Source organism: Stegastes partitus, unplaced genomic scaffold (genome assembly GCF_000690725.1).
Source record: "Stegastes partitus isolate 25-593 unplaced genomic scaffold, Stegastes_partitus-1.0.2 Scaffold117, whole genome shotgun sequence".
In the NCBI taxonomy this organism is placed as follows: Eukaryota; Metazoa; Chordata; class Actinopteri; family Pomacentridae; genus Stegastes; species Stegastes partitus.
In genome coordinates this window covers 699568-723756 of record NW_007577848.1, presented here as the reverse complement: position 1 = coordinate 723756, position 24189 = coordinate 699568, and the positions used below count along the sequence as shown (strand labels likewise).

At 39.4% G+C, this 24189-nt stretch overlaps 1 protein-coding gene across 10 annotated transcripts in view; it reads right to left on the bottom strand.

Moving 5' to 3' along the window:
• The window catches only part of ptprfa (protein tyrosine phosphatase receptor type Fa), a 349532-nt gene that overhangs the window by 36229 nt on the left and 289114 nt on the right, over positions 1-24189 (bottom strand). For 6 of the 10 annotated variants that reach the window (XM_008278153.1, XM_008278155.1, XM_008278160.1 and 3 more), the window contains 4 exons: positions 21154-21317; positions 14382-14393; positions 8065-8174; positions 3154-3251 (listed from right to left, as the gene is read on the bottom strand). In XM_008278153.1, coding sequence (XP_008276375.1) covers positions 3154-3251; positions 8065-8174; positions 14382-14393; positions 21154-21317 — 384 coding nt within the window. The remainder of the gene's footprint in view (positions 1-3153; positions 3252-8064; positions 8175-14381; positions 14394-21153; positions 21318-24189) is intronic. The other 4 variants (XM_008278154.1, XM_008278157.1, XM_008278159.1 and 1 more) reach the window with 1 other exon arrangement.

The following is a 24189-nucleotide window of genomic DNA, read 5'->3' as shown; positions in this document are numbered from 1 at the left end:
ATTCTGTTGACCACCCCATCTTGTTCGAAAGACTAAGACATATTGGTCTCTCTGAAATCTGTATCTCCTGGTTCAGTAGCTACTGTTCTGGGTGCTTACAGTCGATAAGAATGGAGGATCTTCTCTCGGTCCCACTACCTCTTCACAAAGGTGTCCCCCAAGGTTCCATACTGGGTCCAACACTATTCAATATTTACATCAACAACATAACCCATGCTGTAGACAACTCCCACATTCATCTGTACACCGATGATACCATTGTTTGTACATATAGCTCCTCCCTCAATTATGCATTTTCCAATCTGCAAACCACATTCAACAACATCCAGCATGCCTTGTCTGACCTTCTTTTATCACTAACCACATGAAAGACAAAATGTATGGTTTTCAATAGAAACCTCCCACAGATCCAGTCCCCAAATAACATCATCTCCTTGAATGGATAATCAAATTCGTCAATAGCTACAAATATTTAGGTAACTGGCTCAACCCCTCCTTCTCTTTTGAAACCCACATCAACTCTCTGTTCACCAAAGTCAAAAAAAGAATTGGTTTTCTCCATCGTAATAAATCCTCATTTACACACCCTGCTAAACACCTCCTGGTCAAAATGATTGTACTACTGACGATTGACTACGGCGACATACTTTATAGATCCACATCCAAATCCCTCCTTCATAAACTGGACACTATCTACCACACTGCCATCCGTTTTGTCACTGGTGCCCCCTTCATGACTCACCACTGCACTCTGTACAGCCTAGTTAACTGGCCCTCTCTTCACTCCCGCAGGCAAACTCATTGGTATTTGTTCATTTATAAAACTATTACAGGTCAAACTCCGGCATATCTACTTTCACTACTCATCACGCGTCACATCAGCTGCTCACTTCGCAACAGCAACCTCATCCACCTCCTCTTCCCCAAAGCCCGCACTATTTTTGGCCGCTATTCATTTCAGTTTTCTGCAGCTCTCAACTGGAACCAGTTACAGAAAACACTCAAACTCAGCTTTTTTATACCTTTGTCATCTTTTAAAAATATGGTGAAGGCACTACTTACTGAGTCCTATACCTGCTTTTAGTGTATTTTATCTTCAGGCCTTTTATTGTTGTTTTGTTTGTGTATTGTTTTTTTTTTAATGGATGTATTCCTATCATTGTATTTTCTGTTCTGTGCTGCCTCTTGGCCAGGTCGTTATTGTAAATGAGAATTGGTTCTCAATTAACCCACCTGGTTAAATAAATGAAAATACAAATAATAATAACATGCATGCTACATGTCCATGGTGACCACAACTGTCTGTGAGTGCATTCACAAGGGGCTATAATCATGACTTAAGTGCATCAAGCACCATCTGCAAAGCATGTGATGTCTTCCACTTTGGAAAAAGTGCAACCCCTGTGTTGGTGTGATATAAAAATGTATGCTTTTTTAACGTGCTGTCAGCAGACACATTATATTGATGAAGAACGCACATGCCATCGTACCACAGTTCATGTTGTGTACTCCAAATATTTTCCCCAATTCTGGTGGTGGTTTCCCACTTTGGGTGCACTCCTGACTTTTTAGACTTTTTAGTCTGAGAGACTGTGGCTCTTGCACTGGCAATTGCTGTTTGGTCTCTGGGTCATAGCCGCAGACCCACCTCTCACCAGTGATGACCCTACATATGAAGATTGGCTTATCTTGGGGCTGTTACAGGCTTTGAAATGGTGCTGCTTCTGCAGGTCCATGGTAAAATCACAATTGCCCATCGGCAAGTGGTCACAACATTGCATCTAACACTGGTCTGGACATGCAGTCCTAACTCACAAGAGTTACTGCTCGCACCTGTTGCATGTACATGACCTGTGTTTGAGTCCAACAGGAACAGTATCAGAATTTTTTGATCACATCTCGTATTACCAGAATCAGATATTAAAATATCATTTGTACAAGTAAACACAAATTATAGCTGGAGATGTGGCCTCATTATTATCGAATCCCAAATCCAAACATTTATCCTTGCTTCATCTACACACTCATCTGTAAACATACTTTAAGCAGCTGCTCATGTTTGAATCAAAGTTAATTCCCACCAACACATTCTTATCTCAACTGAACGTTATCTTGTTTAGCAAATACAACAACTTGTCTCCAAAACGTTCTCTCTGTTTCACCATACTGGGAGAGAAAAAAAATGGGGAAGGTAAAAAAGTTGCTTCAGTTGCTGTTTCATAATTTATATGCCCCCTTCTTTCTGCTGTGCATAAACAGTGCACCCATCTGTCCTGGTTTATCCGCTTGGAAATTCACCACTTTAAATGCAAATTACCTTCCTTTGTAGGACATCAACAAGCCATAATCCCTCACTGGCTCTTACAGTAGGTAAAAGCAGTGGAATATTATTCTTGGAAAGGAGGCTGAGAATTCATGCATACTTAGCAGCATCCTTTTTACCAATGTGAACTTTAACTCTGCAATGGTAAGCCAGCTCTATACATGAGTAGAAACATCTCAGGGAAAAAAAGCGCACTGGGAAATGTACTGAGCGTGAGAAAATGAAAAGCTGATTTTCCAGATGTGCTTGAGTAAATGTATGTTTACCCTGGCCTGAGTGAAACAAATAGCATCACTAAATGACAGGAAAAAGAAATCTGTAGGTCAACAGGAAAGGCCATATGCTGTTTTATTTTGAGTTGGAAATATCAGCTGTGTGATTGATTGAAAAAGCATTTTACAACATCAGAGTGATTTTCATTTGCTTTCTGCTCCATATCATGATTAGCGCTTCTTGCAACATTTATTTGAAACTGTCTAGTTGTACCTAATTCTGAATGAATAAAGACAAACCCAGGCTGGCTTGCTGTCTTATTATTTTGAGCTTTCTCAACTCCTGCATGTTACAGTACAGACAACTATAAAAACAACAACACAGGATTAGTAAAATTGCATCTATCAGAGGATAATCTGACATAATCCCAACAGAAATTCAGTGATGTGTTTCAGACCAGAACAGCTCAGTTCTCAAACTTTTAAACACTACAGGAATCGGCTCTTTACTTTTAGATGTTTTTTCATGAAAAATATCTCATGCATTGTTGCCAAAGGACTTTGAAAGAGAGGGAAAGTGTGTATTTCTTCACTTGAAAGTAGAGCGCAAAGATTTACCTCATACTCCTGGGAGAAGTGCAGACCGTCGTTGGCCTTGAGTCTCTCTGTGTGGTCAGCCAGATCACAAATAGCAATGGGAGGATGTTCCCTCATCCCTGCAGACACAGGTGAAGTGATAAGTACAGTCCATCTAACACATGCACATCCACACAAACACACATGGACTGGACAATGTAACCAGAGTGCAGATGCATGTTGAAGGCTCAGTGCTAACTGCTCACAGTGATATGGGGTGACAGTGAGAGTGCTGTGTGCCGAGCAGAGGGATGATGTCTGGCTGTGCAGCTCTTCAACAGCGTATAATAACCACAGTGGCGATGAGCATCAACCAGCATGCTGATTGGTTAAAGAAATCCCAGGAAGCAACAGGTGAGTGGGAAGGTGTTACACAGGTGGCTGGGGTGTAAGAATACAGCTTCTTACGCTGATATTTGCATCTATATACTTTATGTGGTCTCACTACTGCATTACATCTTGCATTCAGTTTGAATAATAACCATTTGGTCTAAATGGCTGACATGGACAGAACATGAGAAGAAAGGGTGATGGTGTGAAATAGGAGGGCTTCATATCAAATGGCAGCAATGTACAACAGAAAAGAGATGAGGCAAGAATGGAAGGACACATTAGTAAAACACAAGAGGAGTGAAAACTAACTTGGGGTGTTCGGGCAACTGAGGGCACTGGAACCTGTGGGGGAAAGACGAGGCAAAACCAAGAGCACAGGGGTCAGTTAGGACAAGAGAACACAGGGAGCACTGAGAGAGGAACTGAGAGTCTGCTCTGCTCTTATATTAAACTCTCTGAACCCAAAGTACTTTCTAGGCATTTTGTTGCTCTTGTCAAATTTTTACTCACTGTGGCATCATTTTTCATTGCAATATAAAATCCTGCACGTCTATGGAAACAGCACAACCATGGCTAGAAGAGGAGGGAAATTACAAAATATCTTTTTTGCAGTATAGCACAGCAATAATGCTATGAATTATAGGGAAAAAAAACCCAACTAATGTTAGATTTCTTTGATTTTTTGTTTTGCAAAAATTGAAAAAAGCAAAACAAAAACAAAACAGCATGTACAACATTTTTCCAAGCGCCCGTAGGTGTTACCCATACGAAAATAAATGGTGGCTCCACATGTCATAGATGTTTAATTATTCTTTTACAACCCCAACAAACTAGTTGTTTTTCACACTACTCTGCACATCAGCTCTGGAAAAATATTTCACTATGCTTCCAGTGTTTCAAGTATGTTTTATTGTCCTCTCAGTCTCTCTCTTGACTTCTCCTCTCTGCTTTGTGTAAACACAGCCTGCAATTCATCTGAAAACTCAGAATTTTGACGTGACTGTTGGTTGCAGCTGAGTCAGTCATGGCTTCCAGGTTGTGCTGTTATTTCTTTTTACAGGATCTAGTGCAAATGCATTATTTTTGATAAATTTTGACCGTGACATTTAGAATAAAATGACAAAAAAAAATAATTTTTTAAAAAAAAAAGACAATTTTAAGCTTATATTTGGTCAATTTTCCAGATAGAACTGCACATTACACACGAGTAATTCAATGGCTTTCAGAAAGTTGAAAATCCACTGATTCTTTCTTTTCTTTTCTTTTTTTATTTGTTAAAGTTTCTACCTCTGATAAGTTAAAAAATAAATAAATAAATAACAAAAACAACAAAACAAAAAAAACGAAAGATTAAATGTCTCTTGTACCTGCTGGTGGGTTTTGGGATTCAGAGGTTTAAAATAGTTCCAAAATGACAAAATCCTGGACTTCAATGTGAGGCAGGGTCCTCGAACATACAAAGCAAGAGCCTAAGCATACCTGAACACACCTGACACAGGGCAGAAACACAAGGTCAACTCTTTGTCAACCTTCCTGATCTCTACAATGATGGTCATACAGTCTTTCATGCATCACCTTGCACTGAGACTTATGAGTGCATCCTGGTCGTTCACTTTTTCAAGATTCAAGATTAAGTTTAATTATTATGCAACACAAGATTGCATAGCAAAAGTACAGATGCAATCCTTTTAAACTACTCTGAAGAAGACAACTTATTTATGGAATAAATAATCAAATAATAAAAATAAAACTCTTTTTGTGGTGAAGTGTGGAGGATGTTTTCAGTAATCTCACAGCCTGAGGAAAGAACAAGTCTGGGGGAACATCTGTATCGCTCGTAAGACAGATAAAGGGCGAACAGGTTGTAGCTGGGTGGGTGTTGTCTTTGAGTATCATTTGACAAATAGCTGGAAATTCTACTTAATTAACATAAGCAGCCAATCAGTAATTACCACAACTGACAAATAAATATTGTAGCGCTTACAATTTGCCTTAATTATAGAATAAAGAAGTATAAAATGTAAATATTCACGTAGGTGCATAGTTTTTACTTTGCGTCCTGATATTATCTGTCAGTTTTTTGTGCGCTTTGTTATGAATAACTTCGAGGCCACCCAGTGTGCAAAGGTTGGCAGTCAGAGGAGTTGATGAATTTATGTTGGTGTAAACAACATCTGCCAAAATCCCTCCTACTGCTACCACAGGTAAATGCCACCCATCTCAAGTGAGAAGAACACGGACAAAAAACAACGACACGCTTTGAGCTTAAAACCTCCCACTGAAAGACAGGTGGGAGACGGAGATAAGACAAGTCGGTGGAAGGTGTAGAACAGATGAGAAAGTAACAATAAGTGAAGCAGTCAGACAGGAGAGTGAATGAGGACACGAGGAGACACTAAGGCAGAGAAATAAAGTTATCGGCTTATAAAAAAAGGAACAGGTTGCAGGGTTCATTATAAACAGAAACTATAAAGGGAGCAAAAGAGAGAATCGGGTGATGTTATTGGGCCAATAAGACCTCAGTAGGAGGTCAGGGTTGATGGACAGATAAACAAAACATTGGACTTCACTACAGGACCATAATTGCACTCTAAAAGTTGGTCATTTGTCTTAGTTTTTGCCAGCTAAAATGTTTTAAGTTTCTTTCAAATGAAACAGGACAGCTGCCAAGCATCTGACAGTGTGTGTACTGAATAGATGTTCTTATTATTTACAAATTTTTTCCACTTGAAAGCTGAAACTGAATGAAATGTGACTATGAAAAAGAACAGTTTTTCTTGGCACTATAAATCAACACCAAATGTGTAGCAGTGGGTGGTCTCAGTAAATTCTCAAATGAAAGCTGGCATTTAATTTATGAGCAAGTCTTAAAGGCCAAATAAAAAGCTCGGGGAGAGGGTCTGAAACTACCTGTGCTCTAATAGTTTACATGGTGAATTTAGTACAATGCACATTTGTTTGCATATTAGTATCAGCACCAAAACAAAACATGATAAACTATACTTTGCATGCTTCTCCTAGTTCTGCATTACCATATATATTTTTTATAAACAACATCTTTATTGTTACTGAGCACAGAAACACAGGGTCTCCTGGTTAATGTTGTGATATATATGCTTATGTAGTGTTTTCTTTTTAGCTTTCTTGAAATGCATCTTGGGCATTGCGGTTGATGTCCACATGCTTGTACCTTTGATAATCTAACACAGTAGCAGATATTTTCTAATGCACTTAAGAGAAGGCACCAAAGATGAATTAAGTTAAAAAAAAAACAAAAAAAAAAAACTTCCCTTGCAAATTGCTCACAATTCCCTAATAATTAAGTTAGTGTGCTAATTGGACATTAAGTCTTTAAATATGCACTTGATTGCATAAACATCTATGGATGTATGGAAGCAAAATAACCTAAAATCTTAATGGTATGACAAAACTATGTCATTGCCAGTAGTGTATCTCTAAGACGTTTCATAAAGATAAACTGTGAGAGTTTCAGGCTGGTCAAAGCTGTACAGGAGCTCCAAATGTGAGTCATTGTCTGTGGTGGAACTGAATGGGACATTTACTTGCGCATCTTGTACCATTGCAACACAACAGGAACCTGTTTCAAATGAATTTCTTGGGACAGTTGCTCAGAAGCAATTTAATTACATGTTGGCTAATACATTGGACCAAATCTTGAAAAGGGGTTATTCAAAACAAAAAATATCATATAATCCAGTCTTGGTTTTGATGTGTGTTGACAAAACATTTTAGCAGGATTGTAACACATGTGATTCCAAAACTTATTCTGATCCCAGCAGAAGGCTGGATTTAGGAACAAAATGTAGTAAAACAGCTGTCAATATCAAACAAACAGAGATTTTTGTGCCATAGTGCCTCATAAAATTACAGTTTAAAAGCTGGTTTCTTCACAAATGAGGAAATCTTTATTTAGTTTAATAATGAACCTTTTGCCTTCTTATGATTTAAAGCACACATATACATATATATGAATTTGTTGTGGACCACACAGTTTAAAATAAATTGAAAATGGAAGAGGATGTTTGTATTGTTCTACTGTTCACTTAAAGTGACTCCATGCTGGTGGGTCTACCTGTTGTTTTTTCCCCCTCAGCTTATAAGCTTACATTGTTATATGTAGTCCCATTTAGATGTTATCCAAGTTTCATAATTGTGTATCTGGATTAGGGTGATCCAATATAAAAATGACACAAAAGTAACATGGATTACCTGATACTGGATAGCAAAAAATGGGATTTCCAAATCTATGTGATTCTGATGCAAATGAAACCTTCCCTCTGCAGTTGAATTGCAATAACTTTAAGAATTCCTGGTAAAATATGTGACAGACACCTAAGCAGATACCTTTCAGCACTGTAAGAGACACAAACTGCACATTCAGGATACAACAGAGAGAAAATTTGGAACTCAGCAAGAGTTCACTTTTTAAGTTTGACTGCATGTTTGTATGTAAAGATCTGTATGAGTGAATATGAGCGTATTATTCTTGGGGATAGTGTGTGTGTGTGTGTGTGTGTGTGTGTGTGTGTGTGCCCATGCCTTGTGTCTGATAGTTGAGCCTCCTCATCTCTACAGGGTCTGAGGAGTGGGCCAGCAGGGAGTCCTTCACCCCCGCCATGTGCTCGTCCTTGGCTGGTGATGTTCGTTTTCTGGTGGAACAAACAATAAAGTAGCCACACAACCAAATTAGAGCAGGTGAAATTTTTAAAATTAAATTTTCTCTGACACAAAATGGAAAATAATGAAAAGCATTTTATCAGTCCAGACTGGGGCAGACAGCAGGTGATAATCTGCAACAAGTGCAGATCTCCCATGGTGACAAAACATGATTAGAATATCTTGTAACAGGGAGAAATTCTCCTTTGTGCGACAAGCTTACTACTGCTAACTGTTATATCTGTGTTTATTTTGTAAGTAGATTTAAGAAGAAAGTACAATAGGTGACGGTTAAACAGAGGAGCAAAACCCGACAGAAGAAGCTGTACTATAAAGAATAAACAATAAAGTTCTTTACTCAGGATCAGTGACAGAAAGGCTCTGTCATCTGTTTCTGAATTATTGTAGGACAGCATAAAACAACACACCCTTAATCCAGGACCGCTACACACAGTTAAAAACCAAGTCTGCCACGTCATGCTTTCCATGTGAATTGTGTCCTTGCTGACCCCTGTTTGGGTGGATGACGATCCCCTATGCAGATGTTTGCGTCCAGACCAAAATGTGTGACTGAGTGGACTGTCTGCACTGCAAGTGCACCTACTCTGCTCATGTCAGGAAAAATACTGTAACGAAAACTAATTATTTAATATGTGGCAAGAATGAGCAAGGGAATTTTTCATCATCCACACCTTTACAATTGGACACTGAAAGCGTTGTAACTGAAGTGGTTAGCGTCTAGAGTTTGCAGATTCTTTACTTTTACGTGCGAACATGGATGCAGAAAGCATGAGTTAGAGCTGAAGTGTTTCACTGTCTCTGTCACCCTTTTTAACCAAGGGAGTTTCAGGGTTCATTTGGAACAGGCTGCCATGTGTCTTTTATTCAGAGTGGCTTTAACCAGCTGCTCTGCCATAAAAGCCTTACTGATGGAGAGTTGCTGAGATGACTGGTCTTCCAGCAAGTGCTCCATCTCTACAGAGGATTTCTGAAGCTCTATGAGAGTGGCTGTTGGGTTCTTGGTCTCCTCCCTGATTGAGGACCTTCTTGCATCGTTGCTCGATCCTTGTGGTTCCAAACTTCTTCCATTCTAGTTACTGAGGCCACTGCACTTCTGGGAATGCTCAGAGTTTTAGAAATGGTTTATACTTTTATCCTGATCTATGCCTCCTCACAGTTTTATCACAGTGTTTTCAGAGTTGCTGGACTTCAGGGTTTGTTTTTTGTTCTGGCATGAAGTGCAAACTGTGCAATATACACAGGTGTGAGCCTTAGTAAACTCTGTCCAGTCTATTTAGCTTGCCATAGGTGGAGTCCAATTGCAGTCGAGACACATCACAAGAATAATTCAGGTAATCAGGATGCAGCTGACAACAGTCTCGCATCACAGAAAAAAAAAAACTCTGATTACTCTTGTAAATGAGACATTTTAAATTTTGGATTTTTAATACATTTGTGAAACTTTTTAAAAACATGCTGCTACTTTGTCATCATTTATTCAATGCAAATTGATTGGAAAGAAAGGCTAATTTTATACATAAAACAAACAACTAATGCAAAAGTAAAGGAGTCTGAACAGTTTTTGAAGTGACTGCACACATGGTAACTTTTTTACAGAACAGTATAAAGTTAAAGTAACAGCCATATCATATGTGTATCCATTTAATCTATAAATAGTTTCCGATTAGTGATAACATTAGTTGTTCTTTTATCTACAGTCTCTATCTAATAAAACTACTCATTAAAAAAATATGCAAAGCATGGAAAGTGTCTGATAATTCCAGAAACAGGATTTTTAAAATTCTCTACATAAGTATTCATGATGTGCACCAGCTGATGTGCAGAGTGAGTTTCGCTGAATCCACATTGGTGTTGGTGTAAAATGATTTATGCCTAAAGATGCTTAAAATTTAAAAGCACTTTTGGAAAGCATGGACACATGAGATGGATTGACCAAACAGTCAAAAACTGTTTGGTTTTAAAAGAGGGACAATACAATAATGTTGACAATAAATAATTCAGTGGCAAATAAAAAATCTGGGTGACCTTCTACCATTATTTCACATGTATTTACAAGCTTTTTAAAATCAAGGTTTTTCTTGATAATATGCTATGAACAGTGATTACGCACTACAGCAGATGTTGGTTAGCACCCAATCCTGTGTCTGCTGCATCACTGAGGCTGAAGTACTGTTGTTATAGTTCCTGTAGCTTCCTGTAAAGCAGAAAGCCTTTTATCCCCCCTGATGAGAGATCTCCCATCTAGAGTGAAATCAGTGTAAGTCATGGAAAGCAGTGAATTTCACAGTTTGTTGGAGCACACTGCCACTCCTCTTTAATGTCTAGAGGCCTCTTGAGTGTTTCCACAGCAGAATTTAAAATGCGGAGTTCATATTTGGGCTTATTAAAATTTTGCTCATATGACTGTGTGAAAACCTAAGCAGCTGGTGAAGCAGCCAAGACAGACAGTAAAGGCTAATGATGGTGGAACAGAGTGGGATCTAATACTCTGCTACGAACAAGCACACTGTTCATTTTGGGTTACTTCTACCTTAAGTTCCTGGAGCGAGGACAAAACATTGTTGACCAGCTTTATTACATCCAGAGTAAAAGTCATGACATCACCTCAGGGGTACAGCCTCTATGTGAGCAACTCAGTGCACTCTCTAACTGAGCAATTCTTGTTCTTGGGGTTTAAGTTGGGTTTACTTTGTGAGCACAGAAAAAACTACAGCTCCCATGGAAATTTAAACAACCAACAGTGCGGACACTTCAGTCAATGCAACTTGGTCCCATTTTCACAAAACTCAGCTGCTTCTTAAGTTATTTTTCTCTTTCTAATTGTAATTAATACTGTCTAAAAGCATCTATAACTGCTCAGAGACTTGTCTTTTTGTGATGTTTCAACATATCCAGGGTTTATGGTAAATGGCATTTATTTAAAAAAATAATATAATAAAAAAAATGGATAGTGAATAATCATATTATATTGTTCTACCTGAGTTATTAGTGTAGTTATAAACATACCAACATAGTTTCACAGCAGTTTGTGAAATAGTTACAAATTTTAGGGAACCCCAACAGGCATGTTTTGGATACGTACGAGTGCATTTTTCTATACTGACTGCAGTACTGACCAGTATTGTGCCTATTTACTGATAATAGGACGCCAGGTCTGTAAATCATTTAGTTAATTATAGCTTGGCTGCGGTTTGTGCTGCTGGACTTGAGCAGTTTATTCATTCTTTTTTTGTGAGATGTGAAGATGCATATTAATCTCTATTCGTAAAATGATTTCCAGTACATAGCTTTAAGTTCAACCACAAACTGTTGAACTCCATTTCTTCTTGTATAGAGATAAACAGAAAAGATACAACCTGTTAATTAGTGAGCTTTGGAGGAGTTGAACTGTGGCCAGACCCAGGTTGACGGTTCCCCCATGCCTGCAGTCTTTATGCTACGCTAGGCTAACCACATCTTGACTATAGCTCGACTACAACAGAGACACATGTACACAGAAAAGAGAATATGTGAAGCTCCAAAGACTATTCCTTACAATTTTGTGAAATCAATAATAGACTTAAAGGCTTGAGTATACAGAAGACATGCTGCAGATTTTGGCTGTGCATTTTATACAATATTCATACAATATTTAAACCAAGTAGTTCCATCCAAAACTATTCATACCCATGCCAATTTTGGCTTTGTGATGAGTTCTTATTTGACCAATTGGTTTCTTCTGGATTAAAATTACATAAATAAATGACAAAAGACGTTACGACATTGTGTTATAGATGCCAATGTAGAATTTTTACTATTTCGAAGTAGTTGGGAAAAAAAAGAAGCAAATTTAAAAAAAAAAAAAAAATGCAGTTTCTAAGCCATTTAGAATTGTGCTTGTGAATTATACCATGTTCAAGAGTGTTCTAATACACTATAAAATGAGAACAATTGATGTAGTAGATCTTTACTCGGTGACTATTAATTGCTAGTTATGGCTAAAACCAAGGAGCTTAGTGAGATTGCTGTTATTGCTTATCACTACAAGAAAAATGCACATTCTGGCTGGAAGACATACTCAAGTATTCCCAAGTACCAGTGGCCACAGAGCAATGCACTAACAAAAAGTTCCATGCTGTGGAGGACCTCAAAGGTGACATGACCTCCCAGTCTCTGTCCCAGCCCTTGCCTTTCTCCCTCTCTTCTCCCTCCTCTCTCTCTCTCTCTCTGTCTGTCTCTCGCTCTCTGTCCCTCTCCTACATTCCCCCAGCCTGCTTTCTCCTGCTACCGGTTCCAGCCTGGATTATTCAAGCCTGTCTGCCGCCTCTGTTTTTGTCAATTTTCTGTGAGTATCCCCGTTTGTTTGAGCAGCTTTGTTTTGTATCTTAGAATTTCCCCTCTGTTCTTTGTTTTGTAGGTTTTTTTTTGTAGTTTTGCCCTGTTGTATATTTGATATTTGTTCTGGTTTTCCCCGTTGTGTTCCCCCCGTTTAGTCACTTCCCTCTGTATCGTTTTTTGTAAATCTTTTAATAAACCCCTTTTGTTATATCCACCTGTCTGCCTGTGTCTGTGTCGTCCCCCCCGCCCCCGTGACGAAGGGATGTGGCAGGAAGCGAAAAGTGCCTCCTGAAATGGCAAGAATGGATCACCACCAAGGCTGTCCTGACTGGTTCTGGTACCATCATCTTAAAACTGATAATGTCTAGACAGATACTACAACAGACACTGAACAAGGCTCACCTAGGTAAAGAAGAAAGCTTTTGGTCATGGGTTCTGTGGTCTAATTAGAAGAAAACTGAGTTGTTTGGACACTGGGATGTGGCTTTGGTTTGATGAAAATGCTAAGAATTCAACCCCAAGAGCACCACCCTTACGATCAAACATGGCTGTGAGAATGTGATGCTCTGGAGGTGTTTTTCAGCCGATGGGCAGGACAACGTTGTCAAAGTACCTGACTTCTTGAGAGGACTATATTAAGATTCTGGAGGAAAACGTCAGAAAGTCAGCAAGAAAAACCTGGCCTTGGGCAGCGTTCGACCTTTCAACAAGACAGTGATCGGAAACATGCAGTGGTCAAGAAATGGTTAACAGAGAGGAATATCGGCATTTTTGAGTGATCCAGCCAGAAGTCAGACCTGAATCTCATTGAGAATCTGAGGAGAGAAGCAAAGGCCAGAGTCATGGCAAGGAAGCCTTCCAACCTCAAACACCTGCAGGTCATCACAAAAGAGAAGTGGTCCAAAATCCCAGTTGAGACAGGCAAGAAGCTTGCAAGAAAGTGTAAAAATTGTCTAATTGTTGTGGTGGCAAATAAAGGTGTTGCCATTGACTACTGAGGTGAAGTTGAAAAAATTCTGGACAGAAAATTTTTTTTATAATGTGGTAATAATTCAAATTGCTCATTGACATCTCAAACACGTTGTCTTACTGTCTTTTGTCACTTTTTTTCATTGTAGCCCAAAGAAACCTTCTGGCTAAATAAAAATTCAGCATAAATCACAATTTGACATAGGTATAAACAAGTTGGGGCTTTATATGGAAATTAGTTTTCTAAATATTCAAACCTTTCGCCACCTCACCCTGCAAAAGTAAATAAGAAATAAAAATCCAGGTGACTGATTCTGTATGTATTAGTGATGAGAACATTCAATATGTAATATGCAGGTCAGGCAGGTAACACAAACAGAAGTGAAAAGGTTGTTGTGATGTCAGTTGTTGCCTGCAGGTGATATCAGGATTGGATTTTTCAGGTCTGCCATTTATTTTGCAGGCGAAGCTGCGGGTGTGTGAGGGGTTGGGAGGTGAAGCAAGCACTGAGGGAGGATTATTGTTGGGGGGAAGATCAGCAGGATTCAGAACTCAACACTCAGAGCTGAAGAGTAAAAAGAAAAAAAAAAAAAACACAGAGAAACAAACATGTGAAAATGGAGTTGCGCGCAAACACACACACACCGACGCACTTGCGTCTATCAATTGAAGTTGATGTGTATGAAAACAATGCTGTGAGCCTACAAGACAGCACAGAGCAGCTGGCAGGGAGGTGTGATTTTGAAAGTGTTACAGAAACTAGTATCTGTCACTTCACATCATCACTGTCAGAAAACATGTCTGACCCAAAAAGCTTTACACAGCACGAGGGAAGGCAGGCTGGGGGTCGGCGGATGGATGGTTGATGTGCAAGAAAACACAGAAGCACTAACCTTTCTTGTTTGCTGTGTCCACAGAAAGCAGGAAGACAGTGAACCAGGGAGAAGAGAGAGAAAAGATTAATTTACAAGGTGTCAGCAGCAGGAATACCACACAGTGTTGCAGTGAACGACAAGTGGACCTGACAGAGCTCGTAACAGCACCTGACTTACTATGCTGCTCTTTATCTGATCACGCTTCTCTCACGATCATCTTTCACTGCTGCCCTGTTCTTCAAATACACTTCCCATCATCAAATGACAGGACACAGTCTTATTAAAACACTTTTAAAGAGAAACGCAGTGACCTGGAATGAACTTGGCATCACAAGTCTCACCTGAGTCGAAAGCTGGTTTCACACTCAATCTGTATCGTGTAATTTAGTTGTCTGGTCAGTAAGAAATACTAATGTCAGCAAACGCTACATAACCTCACATCTACCAACCTTGCTGATAGTAAAATGTGGCATGAACATAGAGTGAAGGGTGTTATTGGGGCCACAACAGGTCCGGGGGCACAAATAGGTTGTTGTTCTCTTTTGAGTGCACCCTGTGATTTCCTGCTTTGTGCACATGCCTCTATCACATGTTCTAAAAAAGCATTTAGGTATAAAATGGAGCCCATTCCCATTGAGTGGCAATGCTTGACTGAAACTAGTGGTTCCCTTGTCCAGTCCATATTTAGTTTATCCATCCATCCATTATCTATACACCACTTAATCCTCACTAGGGTCGCGGGGGCGCTGGAGTCTATCCTAGTCGACTTAGGGCGAAGGCAGGGGACACCCTGGACAGGTCGCCAGTCTATCGCAGGGCTACACTTAGAGACAGACAACCAAGCACACTCACATTCACACCTACGGACAATTTAGAATCACCAATTAACCTCAGCATTTTTTTGGACTGTGTGGGAGGAAGCCGGAGAACCTGGAGAGAACCCACGCTGCATGGGGAGAACATGCAAACTCCACGCAGAAAGATTCCGGTGCCCCCACCGGGATGCGAACCAGCAACCTTCTTGCTGCGAAGCAACAGTGCTTCCAACTGTGCCACCTTGCAGCATATTTAGTTTAATTCAATCATATTTGTAGAACGCCAATTCACAAGATATGTCATCTCAAGGCACTTAATACAGTAAGGTAAAGAGCTGCCAACAACACCTTATATGCATTTCAAGTTTTTCATTTGCGGTTCATCCAGCTGCAGGGCAGTTTGTCAGATGTGGTAACGGGCAAACCTGAGGCACCCCAAGGATCTGTACGTTCCCAATGCTAATGTTTCACTGCAATATGAATCCATGCATCTCTATGGAAACAGCACAATCATGGCTAAAGTAGAGAGGACTCAAAAATGTCTTTTGTGCAACATGACACAATTGTAGTTCTATGAATATTAAAAAAGGAAACAAAATGTTGAATTAAATTGGTTTGAATAGATATTTTTAATGATTTAGCTGCTCTCCCCATCACACAACTTTGCACCACGTACATACGGTTGTTGCTCATTTATTAGTTTGCTTTTATTTTCTTAAATTCATTGTTATATTCATTGTTTTACTTATTCTTTTGGATTTTCCTTTAAAAAAAAAAAGTCTTTTAGTTTTAGTGTATTGTGTGTCTTTCTGCTGCTGTTAAACCCAAATGTCGTCGACTCCGGGTCACCAAAGTGTCATCTTATCTTTTAATCAACCAAGCTGTCTACTTCTGTGCCATATTATTAGTCTTCGATCGCTGCAAATCCCTTTGCTTCTAATCTCTCCTCAAATGCAAACTTCAAAATTATGTAACTCCAGTTCTATAAATCCTGGATAACCGCCAGATATGATATGTAACAGCTTTCTTGCATCACTGGAGCAGTGGAAGAATACTGACAGTTAACTTCTGTTTCTGTGTTTCCAAGATTTAAGTGTACAATATCAGAAAAAGACATATGCTTTGTTAACTCACAAAATTGGATGTAGTTACTCTTTAGGTACCCATTACCTATAATGAAAACAACCCCTTACACATAGCAGCTTAATTATACTTTCCCTAGAGACCCAGAAACCAGTGAGAGGAACAACTGTCTTCGTTAAACACAGAAAAGGTCTGTGCTATTCTGAAACGCAAGATGTTTTTTTTTTTTTAGTGTTTTACAGTTATTTTATGTACATGTCTTTAAATATTTTTAAAGCCACTCCAGAGGTTCAGTGTCAGTAAACTACAGTCTGGCAAGGCAGTCCGGAAATGTACGTATTCTATGATAAAAGTAATTTAAAGTTTTACAACTATTGGATGGGATGTAACTGTAAAGTAACTTTTGTTGTTCTGTGAGATGTGCAATGACAATAAAGTTTTGATTGATACTGTTTACTGACAGATTATGTCATTTTTTTATTCTTAACTAAAATAGGAAAAGAGGACAGCGACAGGAAATATGGAGAGAGCGAACAGGGGAGTGACATGCAGCAAATGGACGGGTCACCTGGGATTTCACCCGGATGCTCGCTGCTCAGGGCAAATATGCCCACATGGTATCTGACCTATCCACTTAACTATTGGACCGCACCAGATTTTGTGACTGTTTATTCACTATACCATAATTAGAAAATTATGCAATGGCTTTAGAATTGTTATGTAATGTTCAGGAAAGCAGGACTTATAAATTCATGTGTGTTATTTCAAAGTTTGGATGTCCTCAGTTTTGTTCTACACTGTAGAAAACAGTGAAAGTAGAAACCAACCCTTCAATGTACAGGTGTGTCCAAACATCTGACAGGTACTCCATATTATGTTGTGTAAAAATATTCCTCTTGCCTGTACTGGGTGTGGAGAAATCTCTCCCTAGCCAAAACACCGTGGTGACAGAACAAAATCCTCTGTCCTTTTTGAATGTGAAAATGCATTTTGAAATCCAGCTTAAGTTAACGTGAGGCTTCAATGGTCTGAGTTAGACAACTCAAATGGGTATTATGCAAAGTTATGGTCTTTTAAGAACTACATTCTTCGCCTGTGGCACATCTTTGTTTTTAAATCCCTCAGACAAAATCACTCTGTATTTGCCCTTATTACACATGGACATGCACACATTTAATTCTAGAGCGAATATACTGTTTTGGCCATTTGTGCCAAATAAACACTGACTCATTTGTCTAAATCTGACTGCTCACGACTCAAATTGGTTTTAGCTGAATATTTTTGCAGAAACAAAGAATGCAGATGTTGTCTTCTGTTACTAGCTGTGTTTACATGGACTCTAATATTCCATTAATAATCACTATAATAGACTAATTAGAGCACTCCTGCAACCCCCTAATTGGACCAGACTGGTCAAATCTAATTGTTTCTTCCTGGTTGGAATATGAAATATAATCTTTCTGTCTATGTTTGCCACATGTTTCACTCCTGGTCGGTAAATTCTGGGAAAACAACTCTCTTCCACAAGTCATCACAGAAGTTTGTGCTGCTGAGAATGCTTCTAATCAGAGAGAACAGCAGAAATGCAAAAATACTTCACAGGACACACTGTGGGTGCATCCTGGTCACTTCCTTCTATGCATAAATAACACTTTCTTTCTTTCTTCATCTTCTTCTAGCAGAATTACTTAACAATGTCAAAAAAAGTTACACTCTGATGCCTTTGGAGCACAAAAAGACACATCTTATGAGAGCATTTATATTTAGCGTCTGTGTAAACAGTTAAGTTGATCATTCTAATGAGAGTTGATGAAAATGATTTCAGTCATTTCAGGTTGAAGAAATACAGTCCATGTAACATTGGATTGGAGAGATGACTACTGTGTCAGAAACCAGTACATTAGAGTTTAAGATTATCTTGACTGATCAAAACCATACTGTTGTTCTTCTGGAAAAAAACACACATATCTCAAAATTAGTAAAATGTTTTTACATAAATACTCCTTCATGGGTTGAGAAAATTATTCATTTCCACAGACAAATGAAGCCATTTAATAATCTACTCCAAAATGAATTGTCCCCTAGCTTCATTTATTACAAGATCTTAATACACTGAATGAGTTGTTTTTCTTTCCATCACATCGGTTCTTACTTATTGTGCCCTCTGGGTTTGGTTTTCTCTCAACAAAGTTTGGTCTTGTGTCAGCGCTCACTCAGCATACAGAAACAGACTTTGGTATGAACTTTGATGAAAACATAACTGTATATTCCCTATGATGGATCACCCAACTCACGGAAGTTTCAAGGTCTGAAAGCTTATTTCCATAGTGCACTGATATACATGGCTGCCTTGAAGACAGGAAAAACACTCTCAACAAGCGACAGTAATGATGTATTATATGTTTAGCAGCATGCTGGACAGTGGTGTAGAATAGAAATTTCACTAGTTACTAACTATACTATTGTATGATAGGTATCTAGTAGTGGTTAGAAATCTATGGAAAATTTAGAATTTAGAATTATGTGTAAAAACAGACATATAAATCTTGGGATGGATGATAACTAATTCAAGCTAACAAAAGCTAATACGAGCCATCAGGAGCTAACAGAGGTTGTCTAAAGTGAATATGTGCCCACTGGAGCTAACAGAAGTTAATAGGAATGAACAGGAGCCATCAGGAGATAACCAGTTGACTTGAGATAACAGGAGCAATCAGGAGATATATATCTGAAACTAACAGCCTAATAAGCCTAATATTGGAAATATCAGGAGCTAACAGGAGCCATTGCGGGCTAATATAAGCCTTCTGGAGCTCAAAGATGGTAACTGGAGCTAACAGTAGCCATCAGGAGATAATAGAAGCTGTCTGGAGCTAACAGATGCTAGCTGGAACGAAGAGTATAATGTCAATAGTTGCATGGGCACACTTAAAACTTCCCTCGAATGAATTAAAATATAACAAAAATTACAATTATCCCCCAAAAATATTCAAACCCTCTGAGAGAGAACTGGAGCAAAGGAGGGATGAGAAAAACGACAGAACAAGTGTTGCCTTTTGAGCAGAGCAGCAGCCATATGGAAGCCCTCTTCAGCCCAGCCAGTAGCTCCAGATGTTTGACCCAAGTACAGGAAGCACAAGCCAACTGTTCGCCTCGAAGTGCAGGGCCGTGAGGCAACTCCCAGCGCCTCCCTTCCATATGCCACGGAGGACCTTTGTCTTCAGGCCGGCTACGCCACAACAAATGTCTATCTCTAATCGAGAAAGACCTCCACTTTCACTATTTCTTGGTGCTTGTAAAATGTTGTCATCATCTGTTGTGCTTCGGGTCTCTCTCTGGACTGTGCTAAAATGGTCGCTCAGCTGGACCATAAGTGAAGGAACACAATGAACATACACTGCCTTCGAGGTTCACTGAAACTCTTTGTGTAACAGATGACACAGAAGGGATCATTTGTGTACTCTCTTTCAGACAGCGGGGCAGTACAAATATTTTACAGCTGATAGCTTTCTAGAATGTGGACTAGATATAAATATTTTGATATAAAGGGTTGATATTAATCTTTTATCGAATGTCAGTGATACAGTTTGAGAGGTGGGATATGTTTCATTTGTATCTGTTTAACCCTTAGAGCCCGACAAACGCGTTTTGTGTCCAAGTTGAAATTTATATTCTTCTTGATTGAATTGCTCACCTGCATACCTGTCTCACAGTGTCCCACTATCTTCCCTCTACAATTATAAAGATGTTTGTCTACTGAGCATTTTACGGGGTGATGCACGTAAAAACATGACATATTTACAACACAAAAATTTTTTTCATTGATATGATGGCTAATATTTAAGATCTGCAAATATTATCATATCAAATGATAGAATTATAGACTGTTCTGAAAAAAAAAGTGCAGCATGTATGGCTAGACCTTATAATTTCCAAGATAAGAGCTTAAAAGTAAAGGTAGTGATATCACCCTGGAAAAAGCCTGGGGCTCCAAGGTATACACAAAGTTAACTCAAAGCTGTTACGTATTTGGAGTACATGCATTGATCTTAGTCTCCTTTACCCAGCAGGCAAAATTACTGTAAGAGCTATTGAATAAGAACATTTTAAACAAGTTTTGTTTTTTTGTTTTTTTTTCAGAGGAGTTTTATTTTTTGCAATAAGATGCCTGCAGATGAGAACAGTTGGGACATATAGGCTGGAAAAGACTATGTAAACACAAATGCAAAATTTAATTTAGGGTTAGGGTTAGGGTTTGTTTAAACTTGGTGGACAGGACATAGAAGCTCCTACTGGCTCAAATGAAGCACCATTGAAATGGTAGACTGCAGCCACCACTTTGAAATACAGATATAAGAAATGTTAAACTGGAGCTATGCTGGAGAATGTGAGGGCAATTTGAAATGACACAACAGCAGCCCAGGGGCATTTATGGATGTATTAACGTGTTCTGGACTAAATATTTAATTGATTGGATTGACTGGACCTTTATAAATGTAACAACACTGTTTTGATTGGGATGTTGTTCATTTGTGGATAACTATAAGGTTTCATAGGTGAGTTACCTCCATTTTGTAAATGTTTTCCTTGCTTGTTAGTTGGAGGTCTGACAGAGGTGTTGATTGTATTTGCTGTTGTGATTGTGTCTTGACAAGGTTTGCATCGATCAAATCATCTCAGCTTCCCAGGGATGTGTCTCATGAGTACCAACAGCTATGCAAATAGCACAGCGGTGTACTTTGGGTTTTACAGGGAACTGTAAATAAAATGTAGATTATATGTTTTTTATTTCTTTTGTCTGAACCTGATCCGATTCACCTCTTGGAAGCTTCACTCCAAAAACAGAAAGTGTCTGTTATGACAATGTGGGCTGTTTTGTGTGCCAGACTCACCTCTTGAAGAGTAAAATAGCGATGACTATGATGATGATGAGGATGACAGCCAACACTGGACCCATCACCCACAGCATCTCCGGGTCCTCCTGAGGCTGTCGGATCACCCCGCTGAGCTTCACCATGAGGGGCTCGGAGAACGGGCTGGCTGCAAACGTCCTCTGCTGCAAGCGAACAGAGGAGGACACACAGTCAGTTCACCAATCACAGATCAGGATGTTGTGGTAAAGTAAATATAACCGTAACGTACAACATGAGGTTGTGTTTTTGTGACCTCCTAGGCCAAACAATCAATACTAATCACTAAACTGACAGAAAATGTAATGATCCTACACTCTGCCCTCAGAGAAATGATCAATTATCAAGAGAGGACAGAGAACCTGAAAACAAGCTAGACAGAAATTATTAAGTCACACACAAACATACACACACACACACACACACAACCTTGGAACAGATGATAACTGATTTAAGCTGCCAACTAGATCAGTGTTCCTGGGTTTCTATCACACCTAAAGGCCATCTACTGGTGTGTTACCGATGCAAGGGAGGATCATTTTTATAATGTAATTCTCCTGGTGTCCTGGGCAGATAGCTTAAGTGTTAAGACTAGATTCTAACTTTGTTTACACCACACAATCCGTTCAAAGGAATCACAACTATTTGCCTAATGAAGGTCTAGCACTGAAATGCCATTTAATGTGTTTTTGCAAGTTGGACAGAGTGTAAGTGTCGTGTTATGGGTTTTTTTTGGTTTGTTGTATGAAGCATTGATTAATCTTCCCCAGATTAAGTTGAACTAGTGTAATTTACAACACAGATGTTGACTGAATGAATGTTTTGCAATGTTATTGGACGGTTTAGTTGCGTCCCTCAAGATAGTGAACACAAAAAATCCAATTTGTTAATGACTAGCTGCTCTGCAGTGGAGAATAGGTGCAATATTGACCAACAACCCAGTCTCATGGCGATTCGTGAAATAGTCACAAAACGTAATCTATTGTTTTGTGTCCTGGAACACGATTTGCCTGACTTTTTCGTGTTCCCCAGCATGAAATCCAAACCAATACATTTCAATTGGAATTATGTTTCGTGTCTGGGACACGTTTTTTCCCCATTAGACAGCGCATATACTGTGATGTTTTTGTTGTTCTTTTCTTCCGAAAGGAGAAACTACATTCAAAAAGCAGAAATTTGAAATGAAAACTCAGTTTAGGTAGCTAACTTCATGACAGATGAGTACATCACCTGAACTCTGTCCTAATCATGCTCATCAAATGACCAGCTGATTGCTTTCCTGTAGCATCTCACCATGCGTTTCCCCGATTATTTCAAATAAAATGCATTTGGCAGCTATACTTTTTTCTGAATTCTTGACAGGTGATCCAAAGGGTAAATCTGGGCTCTGGTGGGTTTGTGCTCAGTGAGGCAGGATTCCATATGGGAGTAAGGTGAAGCTTTAAGTCCTGTGCACACACAGTGTGCTGACAGGCTGCTTCAGGTGAATGCAGCTGGTTAACTGTGACAGTGCTTAGAAAGCAGCAGGGGGAGAGGAAGAGGGTGGGGGCAGAGGAGGACAGTGAATCAATGGTGAGACAGACAGAGCCAGGCTGCTGTGTTGACTGTGCTGGATGTGGGAGTCCCCGCGGAGGCCAGGGAGGAGAGAGAAGCACAGTGGAGGATACGCATCAGCGACATCCTTTGAGGACAAATCCAATAATGGCAACAACTTCACTACGTCGTCTGGACAACAGTGGAGACCTCAGGTCAGCCCAGGCTGTTTCCCTGCCATCATTAGATGACATGGACACAAACAGTCTCTCCAAACCACACAGGACAAACTCACACTGCTGCCGGGACAATGTCTCAGAGAGCGCCCGGCTGAGCGGTAAATAATTATCACCCATTGAGAGGCGTGTAGAGATCCAGGCACTAGCAAAGTCTCCATTTATATACATGGATCAGCCACAGCAATAAAATCACCTGCATAATTTTGTGTAATAATAGAATAGAATAGAATGCCTTTATTGTCACTATACACATGTACAATGAGATTGAGAACAGCTCCTTCAGTGCCATATAGAATAAAGTACAAAATAAAGAGCAAAAAAATGAATGAATGAGTCCTCCTTGTGCTGCCAAGGCAGTTCTGACCCATCGAGGCCTAGTCTCTACAGACCTCTGAAGATGTTCTGTAGTATAAGGCACCAAGATCTTTTGAGTTATGGAGTTGGGAAATGCTTGCGAGGATCATTCCACTGTGTGGGAAGTTCCACGGATGCTCAATCAGATTGGGAGCTGGGGTATTTGGAGGCTGAGTCAACACCTGAAACTCTTTGTTGTATTTCTCAAGACAATCCTGAGCAGCATTTGAGTTGTGATTGGGTGCACTGTCCTACAGTTGTCGTTGTTTAGGTGTGCTTGGTCTGCAACAAGGTTTCCCAGCAGCAACAGTGCATGAGATGACCAGTGTTATTTACCTCATCTGTCAGTTTTTAGTATTGTGACTGATTGAAATAATTACTTCTTACTTACCACTAATTGTGCAGCACAGAATCATTTGGCTGCACCTCATTATCACTCCGCTATAGAAGAAAAAAATGCTGTGGCTTTTTTTTTGTATTTCTTTAAACCTATTGCATCATGACACCATATTGGATGGAGCTCAGTGAGCTATGTAGGAGCAGTTTCCCCTCAAAACAAAGTAGGGAGGAGTTGTCTTGGTAGAACATTTGCATAGAAGGAGATGAAAACTATCATTAAAATGACTAATTTACTGAAAAAAAAAATAAATTCAGGGCTGTCTTGCTGTACGACTCGTCTGTAAAACTTGAAATTTTCAATGAGATCATTAGCTACAGCGGAAGTTGTTGTTCCCTGTAGTGAGGGGGGTTTTGAAAACAGTTATAAAAAGATAGTGGAAAGGTTGGAAAAAAGTTATGTGAAATGTGCGACCAAATACGGGCTTATACCTGTAATTTACATCTGGTGAGTCAGACCATTTGACCACTAGCTGCCAGAGGAGTGCCACTGAAT